This window comes from Danio aesculapii, chromosome 16 (genome assembly GCF_903798145.1).
Source record: "Danio aesculapii chromosome 16, fDanAes4.1, whole genome shotgun sequence".
In the NCBI taxonomy this organism is placed as follows: Eukaryota; Metazoa; Chordata; class Actinopteri; order Cypriniformes; family Danionidae; genus Danio; species Danio aesculapii.
This window is the reverse complement of record NC_079450.1, coordinates 1,220,844-1,245,597: the sequence shown is the minus strand read 5'-3', so window position 1 is coordinate 1,245,597 and position 24,754 is coordinate 1,220,844. Positions and strand designations below refer to the sequence as shown.

At 37.0% G+C, this 24,754-nt stretch overlaps 1 protein-coding gene across 1 annotated transcript in view; it reads right to left on the bottom strand.

Moving 5' to 3' along the window:
• The window catches only part of LOC130242868 (pleckstrin homology-like domain family B member 3), a 60,866-nt gene extending 36,516 nt beyond the window's left edge, over positions 1 to 24,350 (bottom strand). The window contains exons 1-8 of the mRNA XM_056474806.1: positions 24,183 to 24,350; positions 22,601 to 22,666; positions 12,563 to 12,687; positions 12,375 to 12,485; positions 8,429 to 8,566; positions 6,093 to 6,221; positions 4,068 to 4,235; positions 2,794 to 2,904 (exon numbers count right to left, since the gene is read on the bottom strand). Coding sequence (XP_056330781.1) covers positions 2,794 to 2,904; positions 4,068 to 4,235; positions 6,093 to 6,221; positions 8,429 to 8,566; positions 12,375 to 12,485; positions 12,563 to 12,685 — 780 coding nt within the window. The 5' untranslated portion in view covers positions 12,686 to 12,687; positions 22,601 to 22,666; positions 24,183 to 24,350. The remainder of the gene's footprint in view (positions 1 to 2,793; positions 2,905 to 4,067; positions 4,236 to 6,092; positions 6,222 to 8,428; positions 8,567 to 12,374; positions 12,486 to 12,562; positions 12,688 to 22,600; positions 22,667 to 24,182) is intronic.
• Positions 24,351 to 24,754: the final 404 nt, after the last annotated feature.

Sequence of the window (24,754 nt, the reverse complement as noted above, 5' to 3'; positions counted from 1 at the left end):
GGAAGACAGGACGATTCGGGTGGACCAGGAAGACTAGGAGGAATACAAAGAGAACAGGTAAGTAAAGCGTTTGTTTTAGCTGAGGATGACTACGCTGAGTGGTCGCTCAGTTGTCCGCTTTCGTCGAGACGAGCCCGGACAATGAGCGACTGGAGTGCTGTGCTTTTATCTGGTGCTCGTGAATGTGATGCAGCTGTGTGCTCATTAGAAGTCAGGTGATGGTGATCTTCGTGAGTGGGGATCGTGAGAGCCTGACCAATCCGTGACAATATATATATATAGTTTTAAATATTAAAACATTTATTTGTATATTTTATGTTTTCTTTTTCCATTGTAATAAATTACATAAACATTTGTATGTGTTTTGATCTTTAGTTTAGTTTTTACGCACTTTAATTTTGGTGTTTAATTTAGTTGAATTAATAAAATGTTATGCATTTTTATTACCATTTTAGAAAATGTAGAGCTTCAAGTAAGTGAAAAATAGAAAATCAGCTTATACATTAACAAAATGTTATAGTGAAATGTTGTTTTTTCACTTATTATCCTTTGGCTCCCACAGCGGAATGAACCGTCAATTAAGACTGATCTATACTTCTGCATTAAGCACATGTGTATGCTCCAGTGCAGCCTTCGCGTGGTTGCATGCCCCTCGCCATGGCTGATACGCACCTCTCAAAAAAATGTAACTACATGTCGCAAGCTCTGTGATTGGTCAGCTTGGTGGTGTGGGCAGGACTGAGAGCCACGTGAACCCGTTAGTGCGAGTGTTAACAAGTGTTGAGTCTCATGAAGGGCCTCCAGATGGAAACTGTTGTTTGGTGTTCAACTTATAATTAAAGTTGTTGCACGTCCGCCGGTCCTCGCCTCTGAATGAGCGAGTTTGAGCTACTTGTAGATTAAGGTAGTGTTCAGAAAAAACAAAACATCCACAAAGAAACTCGACACAGAGGAACATAAAACCCTCACTGCCAGCTAGAGTTTCAGAAGTGTTATTGCAGAGCAACACAAACAGCGCACAGAAGTGTAAATGCACGGCAATGCACAAGGTAGGCACCGTGGGTCACGGCAATTACTTAATGCAGAAGTATAAACCAGGCTTTACTCTGGCATATTTTTTTTACAAATTTCTTTATGCCCTTTCAGCCAAAACCCCGCACTGGGAAACCCCCACACACTCTCGCATTCACACACACACATAAACTAAGGCCACTTTTGTTTACCCAATTCACCTTTAGCACATGTCTTTTGATTGTGGGGGAAACGGGGAATTTTGTTTTAATAAAACTTGCAGTGTTTAAGGTCTGTTTTCTTTAATAATCAGTGACTTTCACTGCCTGATTGATATAGACATAAAGTGGGTCTCAGACCAGACAAGAAGCACTGCATTAAATTGCATTGTTCTGCACCATGCCTTTAAAATATGACCATTTATTTTACCCCAGTATTTTCAATGGAGATTCAGCGTGCAAAATCAGCGTGCACAACACTAATGGTCATTAGAAAACCATACAGAAAAGGTGCCCTTAATCACAAAAAAGCAGTTCAGTGTGACCAAGGCTTAAAGTCTATTTAACTGACTATATGACGCTTACGAAATTGAAATGTCACATAAATAACCACACTTATCGGCCTCATTCAGGACGGTGACGAGTCTGCTTACAGACAGGAGGTTAAGGAGTTGGCTGTCTGGTGCAGTCACAACAACCTGGAGCTCAACACGCTCAAAACAGTGGAGATGATAGTGGAGTTCAGGAGAAACCCCCCTGCTCTCCCCCCACTGAGCATCATGGACAGCATTGTGGCAGCAGTGGAGTCATTCAGGTTCCTGGGCACCACCATCTCCCAGGACCTGAAGTGGGACACTCACATTGACTCCATTGTCAAAAAAGCTCAACAGAGGCTGTACTTTCTTCATCAGCTGAGGAAGTTTAACCTCCCAAAGGAGCTGCTGAAACAGTTCTACACCTCCATCATTGAATCAGTCATCTGCACATCAATAACTGTCTGGTTTAGCTCAGCTACTAAATACGACCTCCAAAGACTACGTCGAATAGTTCGGACTGCTGAGCGAATCACTGGTACAACCCTTCCTACTCCCCAAGAACTGTACTTATCCAGAGCGAGCAGAAGGGCTGCCAAAATCACTCTGGACCCCTCACACCCAGCACACTGCCTCTTTGAACTTTGACCTTCTGGTCGACGCTACAGAGCACTGCGCACCAGAACAGCCCGACACAGAAACAGTTTCTTCCCTCAGGCAATCCATCTCATGAACACTTGATGATAATAATTGTGGAACCAACATCACTACTGCCATACACTTTTATACACATATACACTTATTTAACAACACACTTTACATGCCAATTTGCACATAACAGCTGCACATAAAACCTTGTATATAGTAATAAACACGTACATACACTTGTCAATCTGTATATTTGCATTCACTACTTACTTCTATTTTTTTTAATATATTTATTATCTGTTTTTTGTCCTGTCTCTGTAATCCTGTTGCACTGTAGAAGCTCTGTCACCAAAACAAATTCCTCGTATGTGTGAACATACCTGGCAATAAAGCTCTTTCTGATTCTGATTCTAATATTCGCCAGAAGTTTATTTGTGGTTGAAAAACTCTTGCTGTGCATAATGCCCATTAGTATTTTCATTTTCTGATTTTACTATTTGATCAGATGCTTCATTTTCACTTGCCGTGCCATAAAACAGATGAAACCCCCACAGATGCAGACAGACAGAGGTGTTCAGTCAGTATAAATGTGCATGTCTTACCCGGTGTGTCCTGTGCAGCAGCTCTTTCTTCTCCTGCCGGAGGGAGCTCAGTGCTTTCTCCTTCTCCTTCTCCATCTCCTTCAGCTGCTTCTCCAGATGCTGCACTCGTTCCTGCAACACAGCGAAGCCATCATCATCATCACCATCATCTGCAGGTTCAGTGGTGTTTCAGTGAAAGCATTAGTGAAGGATGAAGGTCAGAGATCTGTCATGAGGAGCAGCTGAGTCAATGAACAGCATCTCTCTCTCTCACCTCCAGCTGCAGACACAGCTGCATCACAACACAACACCAGACACTACTGCATCAGCTGAGGACAATATTATTCACCTTCCTGTGAAATTATAATTTAATATTTCCCAAATGATGTTGAACAGATTCAGGAAATTTTCACAGTATTTTCTATAATATCTTTTCTTCTGGAGAAAGTCTTATTTGTTTTATTTCGGCTAGAATAAAAGCAGTTCTCAATTGTTTTAAAGCCATTTTAAGGTCAATATTATTAGCCCCCTTCAGCAATATTAGTTTTGGATTGTCTCCAGAACAAACCACTGTTATACAATGACTTGCTTCATTACCCTAACTTTACCCTAATTACTCTAGTTAAGCCTTTAAATGTCACTTTAAGCTGTATAGAAGTGTCTTGAAGAATATCTAGTCTAATATTATGTGCTGTCATCATGGCAAAGAGAAAAGAAATTAGTTATTAGAGTTATTAAAACTATTATGATTGGAAATGTTTTTAAAAAATCTTAAAGGTGATTATTTTTTCTTGAATTTTATAAAATTGTATATAAATACAGCATATTTTAATGTTTTATTCTTGTGCATGTATGAGTTTAATATGTAAGCTGAATCTGCTTACAGGAGCAGAATGGTAAAGTCTCATTCAGAGTCTCCATCAATCTGTGAGTGTCTGTTTTGGCGTAACGCTGATGTGATTATATTGTTTTCTGCATCATGTGTTTGTTGTGTCAGCAGTGTATTAGCGCACATGCTCGGTGCGTCTCTGCTGATCCCAGAACAGCCAATCAGAGCAAAGATACAAAGTGCTCCATTCAGATTAAGTCAAGAATTTGAAACATTCAACTTGCAAAAGTCACTTGACATCATGTTTACAGCTTCTCAACTGTGAATATTAAGCCGGCACTACAGGTGAAGTGTTCATTTATCAATAAACATCTATTCAGAAACAGCAGATCTTACAGGACAGGAGTGTAAATGACGATGTGTGTGTGTGTGTGTGTGTGGTGAATTGTGGGTAATCTGAGCTCACCTGAGAGGCGTTGCGTGTGTGTTGTACTCTGGTTATTTCTGTCTCGATGACGGTTTCAGTCTCTCCATCCTCTCCGTCTCGCTCTTCTTCTACTCCACTCTCCAGCTCTAGAACGCTGAACTCCAGGTCCTCAAACACCCGCAGTGTGGCCTCCAGAGCATCCTTCTCCTGAAACACAAAGTCAAGTCAATTCCATGTTTGATTATAACATGCCTTTAAAAACAACAAGTGTTTACCAAGTGCATGTACTAGCATGTAGCATTTAAAATGAGAAAGAAGCAAATCTCCTACCACAGCTATACTGATGACACTCAGATCTACCTAGCCTTACTGCCTAATGACTACAGCCCCATTGACACCCTCTGCCAATGCATTGATGAAATTAACAGTCGGATGTGCCAAAACTTTCTTCAGTTAAACAAAGAGAAAACTGAAGTCATTGCGTTTGGGAACAGAGATGAGCTTCTCAAGGTGAATGCGTACCTTGGCTCTAAGGGTCAAACAACAAAAAATAAGGTCAAGAATCTCGGTGTAACTCTGGAGTCAGATCTGAGTTTCAATAGTCATGTCAGAGCAGTCAGTAAATCAGCATACTATCATCTCAAAAACATTGCAGGAATCAGACGCTTTGTTTTCAGTGAAGACTTAGAGAAACTTGTTCATGCTTTTATCAGCAGCAGGGTGGATTACTGTAACGGCCTCCTCACTGGCCTTCCCAAAAACAGTCAGACAGTTACAGCTCATCCAGAACGCTGCGGCCAGAATTCTGACCAGAACCAGGAAATCAGAGCACATCACACCTGTCCTCAGGTCTTTGAATTGCCACTGTGTATGAAATGTGCTATAGAAATAAACTTGCCTTGCCTAGTTTGACTTATTTAGATAATCTACACTCTTTATTCTAGTAATTATTATAATTTATAGCAATATTGTCTATTTTTATTCCTTTATTATGTAATTTATTTCTTATTTGCTGTATATTTTATTAATTTATTGATGTTAATATATAACATACTTTATACATATCCAAAATGCTTTGGCAATACTGTACTAAATGGCATGCCAATAAAGAAACTTTAGAGAGAGAGAGAGAGAGAGAGAGAGAGAGAGAGAGAGAGATCAGCATTACCTGTCAGCAGGTGGACATGGCTCTTAAATAGCATAAAAGTAAAAGAAATAGATTTCTTTTATTTCAACAGACTTTTTAACAACTTTAACTCATTCAGAAATGGTGTATAACAGTGTCATAATAAATAAATATAGCTATTTTGTTTGTTGCACGTTGATGACCATTTATGCGTCTTTTAATCCGACTACCACCTCACGTATATTTCAAACCTGTGGGAAGCACTGATTATAATATTTAATTTAATGATCAACTATTTTTGGTGCTAAAATATTATTGATGCCTCTTAGTATTATCAATGTTAAAAACAGTTTTTCCTGCTTTTTTTCGTGGAAACCATGATAATCTTTATTATAATAATAATAATAATTTTTACTGTAAATTTTAACCGTCATTGAAAAAATAAAGCATACATTTCTTACTAGTCTCAAACATTTAAAAATAATAATTTGTTTCACAGTTCCAAAATATGAAGCTGCATGACTGCTTCATCACTACTAATAATCATAAACATGTCGGCGCAATAGCCTAGTGGTTAGCGCGTCGACATATGGTCAGGGCGTCACGAGTTCGAATCCCGGCTCGAGGACATTTCCCTACCCTACCCCCCTCTTTCTCTCCAACTTCGCTTCCTGTCCTAAATACTGTCCTACCTAATAAAAGGCAAATTGGCTAAAAATAATCATAAACGTTTTGATCTTCAAAATCCTCATATTTTACTTATTTCTGAAGGATCTCTGAAGACTGATGCTAAATATTCAGCTTTACATCACAAATATAAATGACACTTTACTGTTTATTCACACAGAAAACAGCTCATTTACATAGCAATAATATCTCATGATTTTTGATTTTATGAACAGAGTCTCTTAACAGAATTGCCTGTTATCTCCCCTCACCTGTTGTAGCTGCAGCATCATCTGCTCTCTCTGGTCCTCCGGCTGTGACGGGATCTGCTTCTCCATCTCCTCACACCTGCTCTTTATCTTCTCCACCTGCAGACGCTGTTCCTCCAGCTCCACACGCTCCTGAACCACACCACAGCGTCAGCAAATCATCAGCAAAGCTATCTTGTACATGTCTAAAGGAGTTTTTGTCCTAACCATCTGCAATGGCGACATACAAAGTTTGTATTTCATCACAGCAGAACAACAGCATAAACTACTCATAAACTACTATGGCAAAGATCACCTCAAGTACAGATTATGAGCTTTATTCAGAGCTAAAGCAGCATTCCCAGCACACTGTAAAAAATCTGAAATGTTGTTAGCTCAAGCCTTACACTGTTTCCCCTAGGTTTACATGTTTGGGCTGGGGGGATTGGGGATGCTGCGCAGTGTTCAGACTGACACAGGGAGTCATCATGGTGTTAATTTGTTTCCTTTAATGACAGCAGTAAATGACTGAACAATTATTTAAACTGTACAAGTGTTAAGTTAAAAATGAACATTTACCTTTATATCTTTTTTATTTACAAAGTGTGCAGAGGTAGGGGATGCTTCGATCAGGATTTTTGCAGCCGATCCCGAGTACCGATTCCTTGTCATGATGATCGGCTGATACTGAGTACTGATTCTAATGCTTCAAGCTTTATAATGCATTGAGCACATTTTCCCTCAAAGTATGAACCTTAAGAGAAGATCTTGCCTTACCTAAGAGAATAAATGAAGGATGCTGCATATAATCCTTTAATCACGTCTCTTATAACCATTTAGGTGTGAACGTGTCATGGCCAGAAGCAGCTTTACAGGAAATAATTCATCCGTTCATTCATTTGATTTCAGCTTACTCCCTTATTTATCAGGGGTCTCCACAGCGGAACATGTCGGATCCATGCCGGATCCATCACCCCAATCTGTTGCGGGACCTCACAATTCACAAATTAAGCACTGAATGTTCCCATCTTAACTGCATATCAGAGTGAAACATCATGTGTTGTATCATATTAAAAATGATTTCCTATTATGACTTAAGCCTATTATGACAGTGAAATATGCAAATTTGCTTGTAAGTTTTTTAATATGTTTATATTTATGCCATTTTAAATTTAAAAAGGGGCAGTTTTATTTAATACATGGAAAAAATACTTGAGTATAGGCTAGCATTTGAGTTCTTGAAGAAGTGTGCTTCGCTTTTGTGGATTTATGCAGATTTATATTTATGCAGATTTATTTACGTTGATTTATATATATATATATATATATATATATATATATATATATATATAGTTAAAGTAATTATAACAATATAAAGAAAAATAAAAACAACATACAATACTTGATATAGCTGTCATGAAACGTGATTTTTTTGTACAGTATTAAAATAAATACTTGTTTTTTTTTTTATAGGCTCATTTTACAAGTTAAACAGTTGGTTTTACCCAGGTTTTACCACAGCTTAATATACTCAGCCAATCTCTGGGTGTGCTGGGGGCATTATTAGCCAAGCATAAACCAATGAATAGGATTCGCCTAATAGCATCTCACTCTAAAATTAAAATATTTTCCTTTTTTAATGTATAGTTCACGCAAAAAAATTAATATTGTCATAATTTACTCAACCTTTACTTGTTCCAAACCGGTTTGTCTTTTTTATTCTGTTTAACACAAAAAAGATTTTTTGAAGAAAGCTGGAAACCTGTAACCATTGACTTACATAGTTTATTCCCTCTGTGTAAGTCAATAGTTACAGGTAACTTATGTTAAATATATATATATATATAGCTAATGAATAAAAGAAATGACTTGCATTGCTTCTTTGCCTACTTTAAAGCTTTGGGTTGGGTAGTAATAGTACACCACTTATTTTTTTTAGGACTACACCACTGGTCCACACACAGACTCAACACAGCCCTACATTAGTGTGGGCAGATGGCGATTTCTAATAGATTGAATACATTTAAATTATGATGTAAAAACTATTTGTTTTTGTGAAATGATCCAAGATAAAATGCACCTAAACTAAAACAGGATTCATATACTGAATAAATGCTAACTCTCTCTATTCCAGCAGGGGGCGCCTATGAAACAGCAGAAATAACTACTTTGCCTTGGTTACTGCAGTTAACACAGCAGCCTGATGTCAAATCTAGCAGGATTGTATTATTATTATTAAATTCAGGCAAACATTAGCATACAACTATACACTGCACAATCAAAAGTGCTACAAAACTGAATAGCTTGTGAAAATGCAGTTAAGGCTTTTTAATACTTTAAGGGCCTTAATTTTTGAAGACCTTCTCTCTCCGTGTGGATCGCTGGCTCCTCCTGTGTTTGTGTTTCTCCTGCAGCACCTGCAGCTGATCTGTGTGTCTGTGCAGACGCTCCTGCTCCGCCTGCAGCTCCGCCCGCAGCAGTGCCACCTCCAGCTGCAGCTGCACAACACAAACACAACAAACTCAACACACGGCATGGACAGAGAAAAACAGAGCTGGAATTTTTAGTCCAAGTGGCTCACAAATATACAACTCATTATAGAATTGTGGGTACTTTTTAAAGCATTGTTCATTCATTAAAATCCTTATAGCGTTACTTGACATGAAGTACAAACATACTTTTTCCATTTTAGTTCAGCTAGCAAGGCAACATAATTATTTTTAGTCAAAGGATTAAAATAACTAAAACTTTATAATAATTTTACTAAATATATTAATTTTATAATAATTTTGACATGTTATTGACTTGGCTGACTGTTAAATATGGATATTCTAATGTTGTGTTATGCATCCCGCCTATCTGTTGCAGCGCAGGAACATGTTGAATGTAAAAAAAGCATTCGTGAGCTAAGAAAGACATGTGGAGGAGAGCAAGTATTGAGTATTTAAACTGATAAAACCTGAAACATGCAAGTTAGCAGCATTAACTGTGAAAGAGAAGCTGTAAACTCTGGAGAAATTGACAAAGTTAAACTGTGATGGCACAAAACGTTATTATTCTATTATTATTCCCTCCAGAACTGTCTTGAGCCTCTGTCTGCGCTCCCAAAGAGCGTCTCAAGCCTCCAAAAGACACTGCATTCACTAAATTCATTCTAAATCACTAAATTCTTCAGCGCACTGAAACTTTTAGTCACTTAAAAGTCCAACAATGCACCATGACAATCAGGGCACATCAATTCGCATTATACAGAGCCTCTGGTGTTTCGCGATCGCTGAATCCTGCAAAATTCTTAATTAAACGCTAAATAATTGCAAAAAATGTAATAAAACATCCAGATAATCAAATATTTCAGTTTGCAATTAACTGTTTCACATGACTTACAGACATTGCATACGCAGCCACGTGATGTATTTGAGTGTCTCTCGAGAAATGTAGACGTCTCACCTGCGCCCTCACAATACTAACATTACAGGGAATGGAATGGGGGGGGGGGGGGGGGGGGGGGGGAGTTTTCAGCTTGTGCAGTAAGCAGACGCAGATGAAGCGAAAGTGATTTACATGTGAAGTCATGGCAAAGATGAGATATAGACATCCTGTGGCGCAAATTGGGCGTTTTGTGCGTTTGACATGCTTCAGACTGCAAAAGAAAGTTGGAGCAAACGGAGCAACAGAACAGACAGATGGAGATTGGTTCACAGATGAAGGCTGCAGGACGGGACCGAATTGAAGGACATTATTTGTGCTTTACAGTCATGGCTGCTATTATGATGTGCGTCAAATCGATGAATGATTTCATGTGAACGAGAGAAAATGCTTCCCTGCTATTGCCTGCTGTTTTAGGTCTGTGTTATTAACGCTTGTCCTATGTGTGACATGATGTCAGATGCTTCGGGGAGTGAAATCTGAGAGAAAGTAAGATCGTGGATAAAAATAAGAGTTATACAACCTTCCTTTGGCTTAATCCCTGCTGTTTTAGATCTTGTCTTGGTCAAAATAAAAAAGCTTTATTTTTATGATTTGTGTCATTGTCATTGTGTCGGATTGCACACCTAACACAGTAGGCTATCCAATATGGTAAATAACATATATATATAATTATTTTTAATTATTATAATATATATAATTTTTACATTTTACATTTTTACATATCTTTAAATTATCCTCAAGTTTCTGATTTAATTTTTAATCGCAAAAAAATCATGAAAAACTATGGCGTCTGATTAAATCTACCCTTAACACAAGCTGAATATGTATAAGCTGAACAAAATATGAACCACATGACGCAAACTATAAACTGTAATGATAAAAAAAGAGACGATTTTCATAAATTAATCCATTATTTGATTAGTTTTAACATGAACGAACATAGCTAGACAGGTTAGGAAAAATCTAGCAAACATTTATAATTGTTTTATGGTTAAATGTTAGAGGTGTGAAGCTATACTGGTCTCACGGTTCGGTTCGGTTACGATTATCATGCCATCGATTCGATGTTTCAGTGCATCATGGTGCATTGACAATGCTTTCCATACACAGTGTTGTATTTTTGGAGGGTGGCTATAACAAGCTGTCTGTATAAACACACACACGGACACACAGCACCACACTGTCTCTCATTCACACACATACACAAACATAGACAGCACCAAACAAACACACGCACTCACTCACACTGAAATTTATTTCCGCGCTGCATGAGATCTGGTCGGGTCCCGCAACAATGCACAGGTACAGCCGCGGGAATGCATATAGCCGAGAGGAAAAGATAGGGGAGGAAGAGTCACACCAGCAGCCGAGAGGAAACGTAAGGCCAGCAGGTGAAATGGGCCACAGTGAGAGAGAGAGAGAGACTTTCATTCCCTCAATCACAGAGAAATAGGGGCTTCTGCTGTAAGTGCCAGTGAAAGACTTTCCAGAAAACACACACACAGTCAAATTTAAGTAGTTGACGCCTGTAGTGTTGTAAATACACTACTCACTTTCCTCGCGACAGAGCGCATATGAGATAAATGACTTCAGTACATAACCCGTTATGATTATTACTGAACCGATACAGAATTGTATGCGTCTGCATCACGGTGCACTGAAAAAACAATTCATTTTGACACCCCTATTAAATGTTGCTGGCATTTGAAACTATTATTTAGCTATAATGTACTTTTAAAGTACAATTAACATATGGAAATTATTAGTTCTGCTGTTAGAAACTCCAAATTTGATGATGTACAATGAGGACTGTCAGTGTGTCCTAATGTGTAGTGAACCAAGCTCATCGGTGCACTTACTAGTAGAGCTGTGCGATTTGGGGAAAATATCTAATTGCGATTTTTCTGACAGATTTGATTTGCGATTAAATTTTGTAGTCAAGATTCAGGTCAGTAATCTACAAGTCGTGGCAACAATTCTGCGAGAGCTCTTAAAACAACCTTTTTTGTTTGGTTTGACTGAATATACCAAAATATTTCCATATTACCGATGTCCTGTTTTTTTAATATTAATTGGTCTATTAATGCTTCTGAAGCAGCAGATGCCATTATCCCAATTGTCTGTGCATAGTTTGGTTGTGCAATTCGGTTTGGGCAGAACAGAAGTGTGCTCACTCAGTTGGCTAGTGAGACTGTCACACATAGACGGCAGACACGCATTTACTCTGGCCGGGGAAAATTAAATAATACATATATATATTTCATATCGCAGCTTCTTCCGATTAGCTAATGGTAACGTTTCAAATTCGAATTGCGATTCAATTTCGATTAATCACACAGCCATACTTACTAGCGCTTGAATTCGCACACAACCTACTGATGAACGACCATGGTGGACACAGCTTTTGACTCCTTAAAGGTTGCGTGGAGTGCTTTGAGATGTGCATTTTTGACTTAATCTCAACTGAAACATGAAGAGAGGGCGGGACAGCTCCTCCCCTTTTATTAACAGCCAATAGTGTTTCGTTTTTCTCCCAGCACTGCCAATGAGAGTGGTTGAGCTCAAGCGCATCAATTGAAAAGCCAATAAGAAAAAAAGGCAGGGCATGTCAAACACTAGAGAGCATTTGATTGGTCAAAAGATTTGATGAGAAACTGAAGTATGAGGTGACGGCAAAAAAAGTGACAAAGTGACAAACTACAAAATGTAGATGTTTATATCAGGTTTATATCTTCTAAATATGAATTTAAGCACTGTTTTGGAGCACACTAGCTAATAGATATCTTTAAATCTAACATATTGAAACTATTGAGTACAAACATATTGAGTTATTCACAGCTTAATTAATCAGTGAAGACACACCCACTCCAAGCCCACCTCTATTTTTAGCTCCTCCCTTTGCTGGTCGAGCTCTGTGATTCGCTGCTGCATCATGGAGGGCGTGGTCAGGATCTTCTCAGAGTCTCCGCCTGTGTGTTTGATCCGGTACTGCACAAATGAAGAGCGAGAGCTGAATGTGCTGTTATACTGAAGCTCATGTTGTTTTTATCATAACTCTGGTTTACCCGCTCGCTTTCTGTGCTGCTGCCCTCGGTGTCGGACTCGGCTCCTGATGAAACTGGGCTCTGCTCCACAACTCTCAGGATCCAGGGCGATCTGCGAATGGTGTCCATGTTGTGTCTGGGCATGTCTGATTCAGCAGAAATAAAGAAACAGCTGAATTGTGGAATTATGGGACAATTGCACATTACTGTAATTCAATCTGGCTCTGGGGGAGAAAACAAACAACGGTCAAATGACTGATACTAACATGCACTGCATGTGGAGAAAGAGTCTCAAAAACACAAACAGAACTGGAAATCAGCTTATATTGTGTTTAGCAAATGATGCTTTATTAGATTTATCAGAAAAAGGTTTTACAAAACTACTCATTCTCAAATAAAAAGCATTCATTTACATGCGTTATATTCTAAATTAATGCTGAAACAATTCTGACGTAACATGTTATTAGATTTATTTTGTTATAAAATATTTGTAACAATTTTGTTTTGCTATAAAATATAAAAATATATATATTTAAATTAATTAAATACAATAATTGTCCTGGACAGCACGGTGGTGCAGTGGGTAGCACGATCACCTCACAGCAAGAAGATTGCTAGTTCGAGCCCCGACTGGGTCAGTTGGTGTTTCTGTGTGGAGTTTGCATGTTCTCTCCGTGTTGGCGTGGGTTTCCTCCGGGTGCTCCGGTTTCCCCCACAGTCCAAACACATGTGCTATAGGGGAATTGATGAACTAAATTGGCCGTAGTGTATGAGTGTGAATGTAAGAGTGTATGGGTGTTTCCCGGTTGGGTTGCGGCTGCGTAAAAACATATACTGGATAAGTTGGCAGTTCATTCCACTGTGGCGACCCCTGATTAATAAAGGGACTAAGCAGAAAAGAAAATGAATGAATGAATAATAATTGTCCTTGTGTTAGTGTATAAATAGACAAATAACATTTTCATTCATTATTTCATTTTCCTTCGGCTTAGTGCCTTTATTTATTAGAGGTCGCCACAGCGGAATGAACCAACAACTATTCTAGCATATGTTTTACACAGTGGATGCCCTTCCAGCCACAACCCAGTACTGGAAAACACCCATAAAAAACATTCACACACACTCATACACTACGGCCAACTTAGTTCTTCAATTCCCCACATTAGGTAACTTGAAGTTTCTAATTAAAGGAATGTTACATATAAATGAAATATGTTTCAATTTTAAAATAATAGTAGAACATACAAATCTAACATATGTGAAAACTGAACATTAAAATGAAAAGAACAAACATTACATTTTTAATAAAAAACATTTTGATAAATTACTTCACATCTAGTGTACTTATGTTAATACATTAATATTAAATCAAAAGAATAAAATAAAAATGTGACATTAAACATTATAATAAATGCATGACTAAATTTAATAATAATGTAGATGTATTATACACACACAGTTTATATTTACAGTTGAAGTCAGAACTATTAGCCCCCTTTGAATTTTTCTTTTTCTTTTTAATATTTCCCAAATAATGTTGAACAGATTCAGGAAATGTTCACAGTATGTCTGATAATATTGTTTCTTCTGGAGAAAGTCTTATTTGTTTTATTTCGGCTAGAATAAAAGCAGTTTTTAATTTTTTAAACACCATTTTAAGGTCAATATTATTAGCCCCTTTAAGCTTATTTTTTTTCTATCACCTCCAGAACAAACCATCATTATACAATAACCTGCCTAATTACCCTAACCTGCCTAGTTAACCTAATTAACCTAGTTAAGCCTTTAAAAGTCACTTTAAGCTTGAAGAATATCTAGTCTAATATTATTTACTGTCATCATGGCAAAGAGAAAATAAATCAGTTATTGGAAATGAGTTATTAACACTATTATGATTTCTAATATTATGATTAGAAATGAGTTGAAGAAATCTGCTCTCCGTTAAACAAAAAATAGGAAAAAAAATAAACAGGGGGGCTAATAATTCTGACTTCAACTGTACATTTTAATAAAAACTAATAACTAATCAAAATTATCTGGTCACACTTTACAATAAGGTTTCATAAGTTAATGTATTTACTAACATGAACTAATTATGAACAATGCTGGTTCAGCATTTAGTAATCATAGTTCAACATAAAGGTGCAGTTTGTAAGTTTGACACCAAGTGGTTGAACTAGATATTGCATTCTTTGATCAAAACAAATGCAAGCACAGGCTACCAAACTGATTTAATTTGAGTTGTAAATAAAAGCAACGGCATCAGAATATCTGACTTCAGCATTGTTTTTCAGATAAACAAGAATTTTCATTTAGCACGTATCTGAAATATCTGCAAACATATTTTTATGCTTTAAAAGAGTCAACAACTTACATACAGCATCGTTGAAATACAAATGCATGCTTGTTAACATTAGATAATCCACCGTGAGTTATGATTAGAACATGAACTAACAATGAACAACTTTATTTAAATTAATTAACCTTATAAACAATGTAATTAAAGTATTGTTCATTGTTTGAACATGTTAGTAAATGCATTAAAATAACCTTATCGTAAAGTGTGACCAAAATAATATTATATAACATAGTGTCATTTATTGTAAAAGTTCCTCTTTCATTTTCCTCTATGTACACACTGACATAATATGATAACAATGGTCTTTCAAAAGCCACCATACCACAGTAAAGCAGTGAAGATGAAAGCACAAGTGAAAGATAAAGACGGTGGATTTTCAGCAGTTTGCTCAGGTGTTTCTCACACTGTAAACGCCTGACTGAAGCTGAAATGCTGAACTGAGGAAGTCACAATACTCATAATATCAATATAATAATGATGTACAGAGTTAATACCACATGGTTCAATATTATGTTGAGTATTGTGACTTCCCTAATTCAGCACTCCAGCTTCAGATAAAGAACCAATGCATAAAATAAATAAATATAATTCATCACACATGTCTGCGGTGCATATATAGCATCATTCATTCATTTTCTTTTCGGCTTAGTACCTGATTTATCAGGGGTCACCACAGCGGAATGAACCGCCAACTATTCCAGCATATGTTTTACATAGCGGATGCCTTTCCAGCTGCAACCCAGTACTGGGAAACACCCATACATACACTACAGCCAATTCAGTTCATCAATTCCCCTATAGCGCATGTGTTTGGACTGTTGGTGAAACCAGAGCACGCGGAGGAAACCAACACCAACACGGGGAGAACATGCAAACTCCACACAGAAACGCCAACTGACCCAGCGGGGACTCGAACCAGCGACCTTCTTGCTGTGAGGCCTCTATAATGATAGTTTTGCTTTATATTGTGCAGCCCTATAATTGTGTGTTTTTCCCATCAGTCGGTCCGTCCAGCACAAACCTTATTAGGCCTGGGCAGAACCGCTGGGATAAATATAAAACTCTGATATGAGGCGTTCTGCAGGAGGAAGTGGCTTCTGAAATGTCACAGGCCGGTTTCATGTTTCTGTTCCCAGAATAAACACACACTCTCACACACTGCAGCACAATGGCCAGCGCAGACGGGAATTTACCCATAAAAGAGCGATTACTGCACGCAGATATTGACTACATACAGCTGCTTTAATTAGCCTAATGTCACTGAAAGCATGAACACACACACTTCATGCAATGCATTATGGGACATACTATATACTGGGAAAAGGGGAAAAGAAATTCAGGGAAAATGAGGGAAAAAAGCAATAAAATAAATAAATAAATAGCAAGGTGTAACGGAGGCCAGCTAGTAAGTGCTGTGCAGGTAAACCTCAGTCCTCTGACCTCTTAAGGTGCTCTAGAGACAGACGCTAGAGGCCATGGTCTTTAGCCTCCTTGGTAGAGCACCCAACTCCCATGCGGACGGTCGCTGGTTCGATACCAGGTTGGGTGGCGTAGGACCGGTGGGTTTACAAAGGCATTTATTCTTGGATTCTCGTGATGATCGCCCACGCAATACCGTTCTTTGTCATGAGCCGCAGTATCAGTTATAACTTGATGTATACAGTGTTAGATTTTACATTTAGCAGCCGTTTGCATTGAATGCGCAGTGAATGCAATGCTTTAAGATTTGGGTCATTAAACAGCAGATCCACTCCGAGATTTTCAGCACTCTCTCTGAAAACACTCTCTCGGATGGCAGATCAACATTCACCACATGACCGCTCTCATCACCTTTAGGTGGGTTTGCAAGCCTTTGTAGCCTACTTTTCACTGCGTCTTCCTCAGACATTTGCATTTCCCGCAGCCATCTGAAAGCAGAAAGCATTGAGTGATTGGCAGCTAATATGAGCCAATATAAGATCTACGCGGTCTTCGCACTACAACCGTTATATGCAGTCGTACAAAAGAATATATTAGGAGGTCGCACAGATTCAATTTTTCGAGCCCTGTAAAATGCTAATTAGCTTCAGGGTTTTTGCATACAAACTGACATCATAGTTTGCCCACTCTACTGCTGCGTCCCAATTCGCATCCTAGTATCCGTCCTAAATGCAACATCGGCTCATTCTGAAAATGTATCCCCTATATACGTTTCTGAAGGTATCCCACGTCTCAAGGTATACCGCGGTATGGAAAAGTCAAGGCTTTAAAACCGCCAACATTTTCTGCTATACCGTTCCTAAGGTATGGGTAAAATTTTATATTTACATTTTTTTGTTTTGTTTTTTAGGAAAACAGTATATTCAGCAGAAAAAATATCCAAGGATGCCGTTTTAAACCGTAAAGAAATCTGTGCTTTTGAAACTAATGAAGACAGCAGAAGTCACTGATTCATTTTCATTATTATTTTCCTTGTTTATATACACTATGAACATCAGCTACGCTAATTATTTTCTTTATTCTCCATTTCCACCTGGGGATACTCTTCCCGAGGCCCTCAGACTATGCAGAGTCACTGATTCGATCCAAGACCAACGACGAGATGATCCCAAGGTTTCCATATCCTGGACCAGGCCGTATCCTGAGCAGCTACTGTGATAGTCATGGAGGAGTGGAGAACATGAGACTGATTCCTGTGACGCTCCAGAGACAGACGAGTCTTCGCTGAGGCCAGCTTCCAGCCTCCGCCACTGAGACTGCAGCTCTGCACAAGACGTTTGGCCAGCGGAGAAATTAAAATGGTCGTGCCCAACTGAGCCTGGTTTCTCTCAAGGTTTTTTTTTTCTTCACTTCCGCCTTTAGTGAAGTTTTTTTTCCCTCTCCGCTGTCGCCACTGGCTTGCATGGTTTGGGATCTGTAGAGCTGCGCATCGTTGGATTTGCTCTTCAGTATTTGGACTCTCAGTAGTGATTATTAAACCACACTGAACTGAGCTCAACTGAACTGAACTTAAACACTACAAACTGAACTACACTGTTCCTATTTACTGTGACCTTTTATGTGAAGCTGCTTTGACACAATCTACATTGTATAAGCGCTATACAAATAAAGGTGAATTGAATTGAATTATTTAGCCTGACGTGTTTACTGCTCCAAAATATTAGAAATCTTCAAAAAATATAATATATTGTTTTCAAAGGGGGAAAAGGTTTTGTTTTTTACGCAGACATTTAAAAGGAGTATATTTTAGAGGAGTAATCCCAATACCGTTGTTAGATAAATTAATTTTATTCATTTCCATATATTCTATTTATATTCTTTTTATATATGTATACTTTTAAAGGAACAGAACATTAATGTTAAATGTGTGTGCTTCTTGATATAAACACATGCTCAACTTTAGTTTCAATCAGTTCAATCAGTGCCAGTTGCAGGAATATTGTTCTGACAATGATTTGATTATTTGATCAATAGGATTCTACCAAACACACCGTTTTGACCAGTGTTTCCCAACCCTGTTCCTGAAGGCACACCAACAGTTCACATTTTCAACCTCTCCCTAATCAAACACACCTGAATCAACTCAGCAGAACATTAGAAGAGACTCCAACACCTGAAGTTAATGGGTCAGATAATGGAGTCATCCAAAATATGTACTGTTGGTGTGCCTCCAGGAACAGGGTTGGGAAACACTGGTTTAGACCAATGAATAAAGACAATGCATCATCATCTGTTTGTACGCCTGTATATAAACTGGACTCAAAGGACTACCCTTTAAGCAAGCAGAATGGAACCTCTTGTGTTGCTTCTGTATTGTTCCCTTGCTGCAAGAACATTAAATCATTTAGACGCAGACTTGAGACGCAGAGAGGAGTTGACCACAATGAAGGGGTTCGAGTCCGGTGAAGAACGGTTCCAGAAAGCAGTTAAGACAAAACCAAAAGCCAAAAAATAAAATAAACAAGTGAATAACAGGGTGAGAATGTGGTAAAATCTGAAAATGTGGTAAAAATAAGGGCTTTTCTTTTTCTGGATTGCTTTTTAAGACGGTTGGGTTTAGGGAAGGAGGAGGGTGGGTCAATTGATCGGTCAGTCAGTCAGTTGACAGCGGCCTCTGGTGGATTTACGTGAGAACAGCAGGCACGAATGGCATCCGAGAGAAATTTAAGATCTGAAAAAGCATACAAAGCGGCGTCTGGAGGATTTACAAAAACAAAAACTGCAAAAAAATGTAGCTCCTGGGACGTATTTGGTGCACTTCAGAAATGTATACAGAGGTACGTTTTCAGAATGAGCCTGGGTTGCCTAAATAGTATACGAATATAGAATGAGTGTAAATGTAGAACAATCTGTACTTTAACCACAAATATTGCCCACAATACATTGGATGTGAATTAGATTAGAACTACAAACTCTGATAAAAAGTGTAAACAAACTACAAAGACCCTGACGTCTGGCTGAGATCAAGACCTTTCATTACATTCGGCTAGCTAAAGCGATTTACTCCCGGGAGGGGGTAGAAATCAGGGGCCGTGCGATTTACTTCCAGAAGGAAGTTGAAATTGGGGGGCACGTAATTAGAGCTGTAAAGCTTAACTTTTCGACATTAGGTGAAAATTAGAATCTGCTGGAGACGTCCAATAGATTAATAGGTACCGAAAACATCCACAGAGGGGGGAGGTGATCACCAGAATGGGGAAATCCCAGAGTAAAATGAGAAAATATGCCACACTGATGTTTTGGAGTATGGAAAAACTGTCCTTGCGCTGTTTTCATCTGTTCTTATATTATTTGTTTCTATTTTATTTATACTTGTCCCTTTTATTCCTGTTTATGTAAAGCACTTTGAATTGCCACTGTGTATGAAATGTGCTATAGAAATAAACATGCCTTGCCTTACAAACACGGCTGACGGAGACCAACCATCAAGTAGAGAGGCTTCAGTAAAGTTGTTTGAATGACTATTAATGAATAACTAGTTTACAGGAAAAAAATATTGAAATCACATTTTTTAATGTTATATTTCATCTGCAACAACACTGTGAACGTTTATAAAGACATTAATATCTGAATGGAGAATTATCCAAACACCTGAGGAGATTTCTCTACATGAAAGACTCGTGAATGTCAGATTAACCTGCTGCGGCTTCACCAATAATGTAGATTAAATTAAACATGTGTGTAGATGATTGACAGGTAACTAAGCAACAGAACGTCCCAAAGATTGGATACTCTTCTGTTACACACTCAAAAATATGTACTTTTTTAAGTGTGCAAATTGGGACGCAGCATATATTTGCAGAGCTCTGATAAATACTAAACCCTATTGGCTACTTTTAGAAAAAGTAGGAGGAGCTAATAATAAGCCCCGCCCTCTAAGTTGAAATTACAACACACATCAAACAAAACTGAACACAGTTCAAAGCACTTTACTGGACATTTAACTAACCATGATTACACAACACGTGACAGCAGTGAGTCTGAACATAGCACTGATCTGAGGTCTGAAGTCCAGATGTGATTCAGTGCTATTATGTGGAGAAAGGAGCGTCAGTAATGAGGGAATAATAGCAGAGGAGTGGCGGAGAGATAACATGAGCCATAAACATCCGTTATATAACAGCGCCCGCGCCCTGATCATCAGCACTAACCAGTGTTCACACTCGCTCACTAATGAGTGCACTCGCATTCCTCACCAACACTACAGCTCTGCCACTATATCACAGACAAACCCTGGAAAACCAGTTCACTGAAAACCCAGAGGACACTTCACATTTACGCACTAAAACACCAGGGGGGTTGTGCAAATAAATCTCAACTACTTTAAATAAAATATATGGAAAAACAAGAAAATAACATGGTGTGTTAACAGATAAAAATATTAAATTCATTTTAAATATTAGTAATTCCAAGTACATCTTATGATACCGATGAGCTTTTGGCAGGGGCGTAGTGGACATTTTAAAAGTAGGGAGGACGGCTGTATGAGATCATATGTTCATATAATTATTAATCACCTGTTTCTAAATGGTCTGTCTCTAAAAGTGAGGGGGACGGATCCCCCCCGTCCCCCCCAGTTGCTACGCCCCTGGCTTTTGGGAATGCAGTTTTCACTCAAAAATTACTTCAATGTATATGACAAATAATTACCAAAAAAACTGAAGTAATCTACTTTATTATTTAAACTAAACAAGTCTTTTCTTGTTAAACATACACAAATAGTTTATTTTATTTATGACCTGAAAAAAAGCGATCATTTACAGCATATGCTTAAAAAAATTGGCATTAATATTTAAAAATTCCTTGTTATATTTTCCTAAAAATATACATTTATTTCTTATTTAATTTTATTATTATAGTTAAATTTTTTTTTTTTTACAAATTTCTCATTTTCATGATCCAATGTTATATTAAAGATCCAGTTTTACTGTGAAATATTACGATAATAAACTTGCTTAATATATAGTTTTCATTCCTGTAAATTACAGTATTAATTATTTGTTTTAATTGTTTATATTCATTTACATATTTTGAGTAAATATGTTAATATTATCTTTTATATTACTACATTAATGTTATGTATCACCTAATGTATTCATTATTAAAATATTTTAATTAAATGTGTGAAAATATTATGTGCATTTTTATTCATTACAGAAATTTTATGTATTTAGATTTTTCATTAATAGATTTATTTATTTATTTAAAGTGCACTTTAATATTTTCTAATTAATTAATTTAATTAGATTTTATTGTATGATAATAAAATGATTATTGTATTGTAATATTGTAATTTATTATTATATTATTATTATTAAATTATCTATTTATTTCATACTATTTTTCCTGAAGCTGATGAATGCATCTATTCTAAAACTGTCAAGCAAATTAATTTCATAATCAACTACAGAAAATAGCATTTCATTAAATACAATTTTGATCAAAATCTTGCAAGAAAAAAATGAAAAATGCACTTAACACAATCAATTTAAGAGGTAAATTAGTAGAATTTTAAACAGCTTTTTTATAAAACATCACCGTTATTTCAATTAAAATAAACACATTTTCTGCAGTGTACACTGATTTACTCAGTTATTGCTAATAAATGTCACAATTACAAAGAAACACCAAGTTAAATTTGACATTTGCATGTGAAATTATTCATTCATTCATTCTCCTTTTCTCCTTCCATTTATCACCACAGTGGATTGAACCACCAACTATTCCAGCATATGTTTTGCACAGCGAATGCCCTTCCAGCCACAATCCAGTACTGGGAAACACCCATACACACCCTAATTCCCCGGGGCCCTAAGCGGCTGCTTACCTCTCTTATTGGTTAAGTCCGCCCCTGCATACACACATATTGTCCAACCCTACGCAGCGGATGCCCATCCAGCCCATTCACACACACACTCATACACTACCGCCAATTTAGTTCATCAATTAGCCTATAGCGCATGTGCTTGGACTGTGGGGGAAACCGGAGCACCCGGAGGAAACCAACACAGGGAGAACATGCAAACTCCACACAGAAACGCCAACTGGCCCAGCCGGAACTCAAACCAGCGACCTTCTTGCTGTGAGGCGACATCGCTAACCACTGAGCCACCATGTCACCCCAGCAGAAATCAAATATGTTAAAGAAATCATTGTTTACATTACTGAAATGGTGGTAACCTTTATAATGTTTGTTATTCTTGGAAAAATATGTGTCTTACCTGTACAGAGGTGTCTGTGGTGCAAAACTGGTCTCAGAACAGCATTCTTCACACTGATGGCTCACACTAAACAAAAACACACACAGCACCATCAACAGACCGCACTAACAGCGTAACTATAGTTTATCAGAAACCAAAAACATCCCATTATTGTGTTAGAGATGCTGTTATTGGGAATCAGTTTGAACATTTGTGTGTACAAAGAAAAATCTGAAATATTATTATAAATATGTGCACAATATCTGGATATTTTAGTGACTGTTGTTATGTACTGTATTCATGTACAATAACAATTAAATTATTTCATTAAATCTACTTAAATATACTTTTTAATATCTTTTTATATTAATTCATGAATAAAAAACATGTACATTGTTTTGTCTTATTTACTTAAATATACATTTTAATCAACAGCTTTTTACTCTAATATAATAGTAAGTAAAATAATAAACAAATGAATTACTTATTAATATTAGTTATTGATATAAATGTATTGCCATTGAGATATTATTAGAGAGACTGTTATTATTGTTATATTGATTATTTAGTCACTCTAGTACTGTAATGATGTGCTTTTAATTATTTTTACTATTTACTTATATATTTTTATTTAATAATTTTACTTTGATACATACGAAATTCTCCACAAAAGTATTTAAAAACATGTATTTACGCAAAAATATTTTTATTTAATCGCTTTTTACTTGAATAAGTAAAACAATAAACAAAGGATTTATTATTCATATTAGTTATTAAAATTCCCTTATGATTATTTAAATATTATTAAATGTATTTAGTTATTAAATGTATGTAGTTATGTATTTTATATATCGTTTTTACATTATATTATGTTACATATTTCTAACATAATTACGTATAATAATATTTAATATAATTACATTATATTGTTATATATTTATGTTTTACTGTTTACTTAAACATATTCTTAATTGTTTTAAATTTTAACATCAATTATTAACATTAATTTCGTTATTTTTACTATTATTTTTATATAATTCAGAAGATTTTTATTATAATTATGGAACATGTATTTACTTCAATATTTTTGTACGCTGCTGTTCTCTAAACTTGTGTTATGCAAATAAAGTGAACTCTTATTCTTCCCATAAACACCTTATAAACACTATTAAGGCTGCTGGTAGCCATAGCAAATATGGATACTGATTATTTTCAATAAACCACTGGAGACTATAAAATTTACATAATTCTAACGTAAATAAATAATAAAATTAATCACTACACCATGACAGTTTGATATTTACATATAGTACATTTCTTTAATCCACCCGGGATGTTTTACTTGAAATGTAAACGGTCATTAACGTTTTACACCATTACAAACCGACACATACGCGGGAAATTAGGATATTTAAAGTTATTTAAAGGTTTCAATGAAGTAAATTCGACAGATTCACTTAAATAAACCCAAACTTATTTTTCTAAGAGCTCTCGCTGACTCTTATCCCAATAATTCACCGAAATCTCCATTCAACAAACCGTCAGATTTTTCGCGCGTCAGTTTCACTCTTATCGTTGATAAATTCTGATGAAGCGATCATACCTGAGATGGACTTCCGTTCAAAATCCGCCAACAGTCCCGGCAAACACGGCAGAATAACACACACAACTGCGGGTTTAGTCGATGAACAGGTTTGAGGAAACAAGCGAAACAACAAACACACACTTTCACTCAACCGTTTGACTGAAAGAGAGAGAGAAACTGCGAGAGCGAGAGAAGCGGATGTGTTTCGATACTCCTCGCGTACCCTAGGTAGTGCGCGAGTGGGCGGGGCCTGTGGAGTCAGCCGACGCTCCAGCGCGCGCTCCATTTAGGGTCCTCGGTATGGTTTGAGACGCAGCCCCGCTCAATGTGACCGTCAACAGGTGAAAAACTACAGACTGACACATTCATGACCTCACAACAACGGGGATATAGGTTAGCTAAATATAACTCATGTCTAAATATATGTTTATTACACAGTATGAGAAATAAATAAACACTTAGGCATAAGTCACATTTATTTCTGGAAATAATATGACTCTATAAAAAGATGGGTTGCTGTAAACCAACGTTGGGTCGACTTTGTACCCAACTGTTTAGTTTAGAAAGCTTATTTTACATTTAACTGAAAA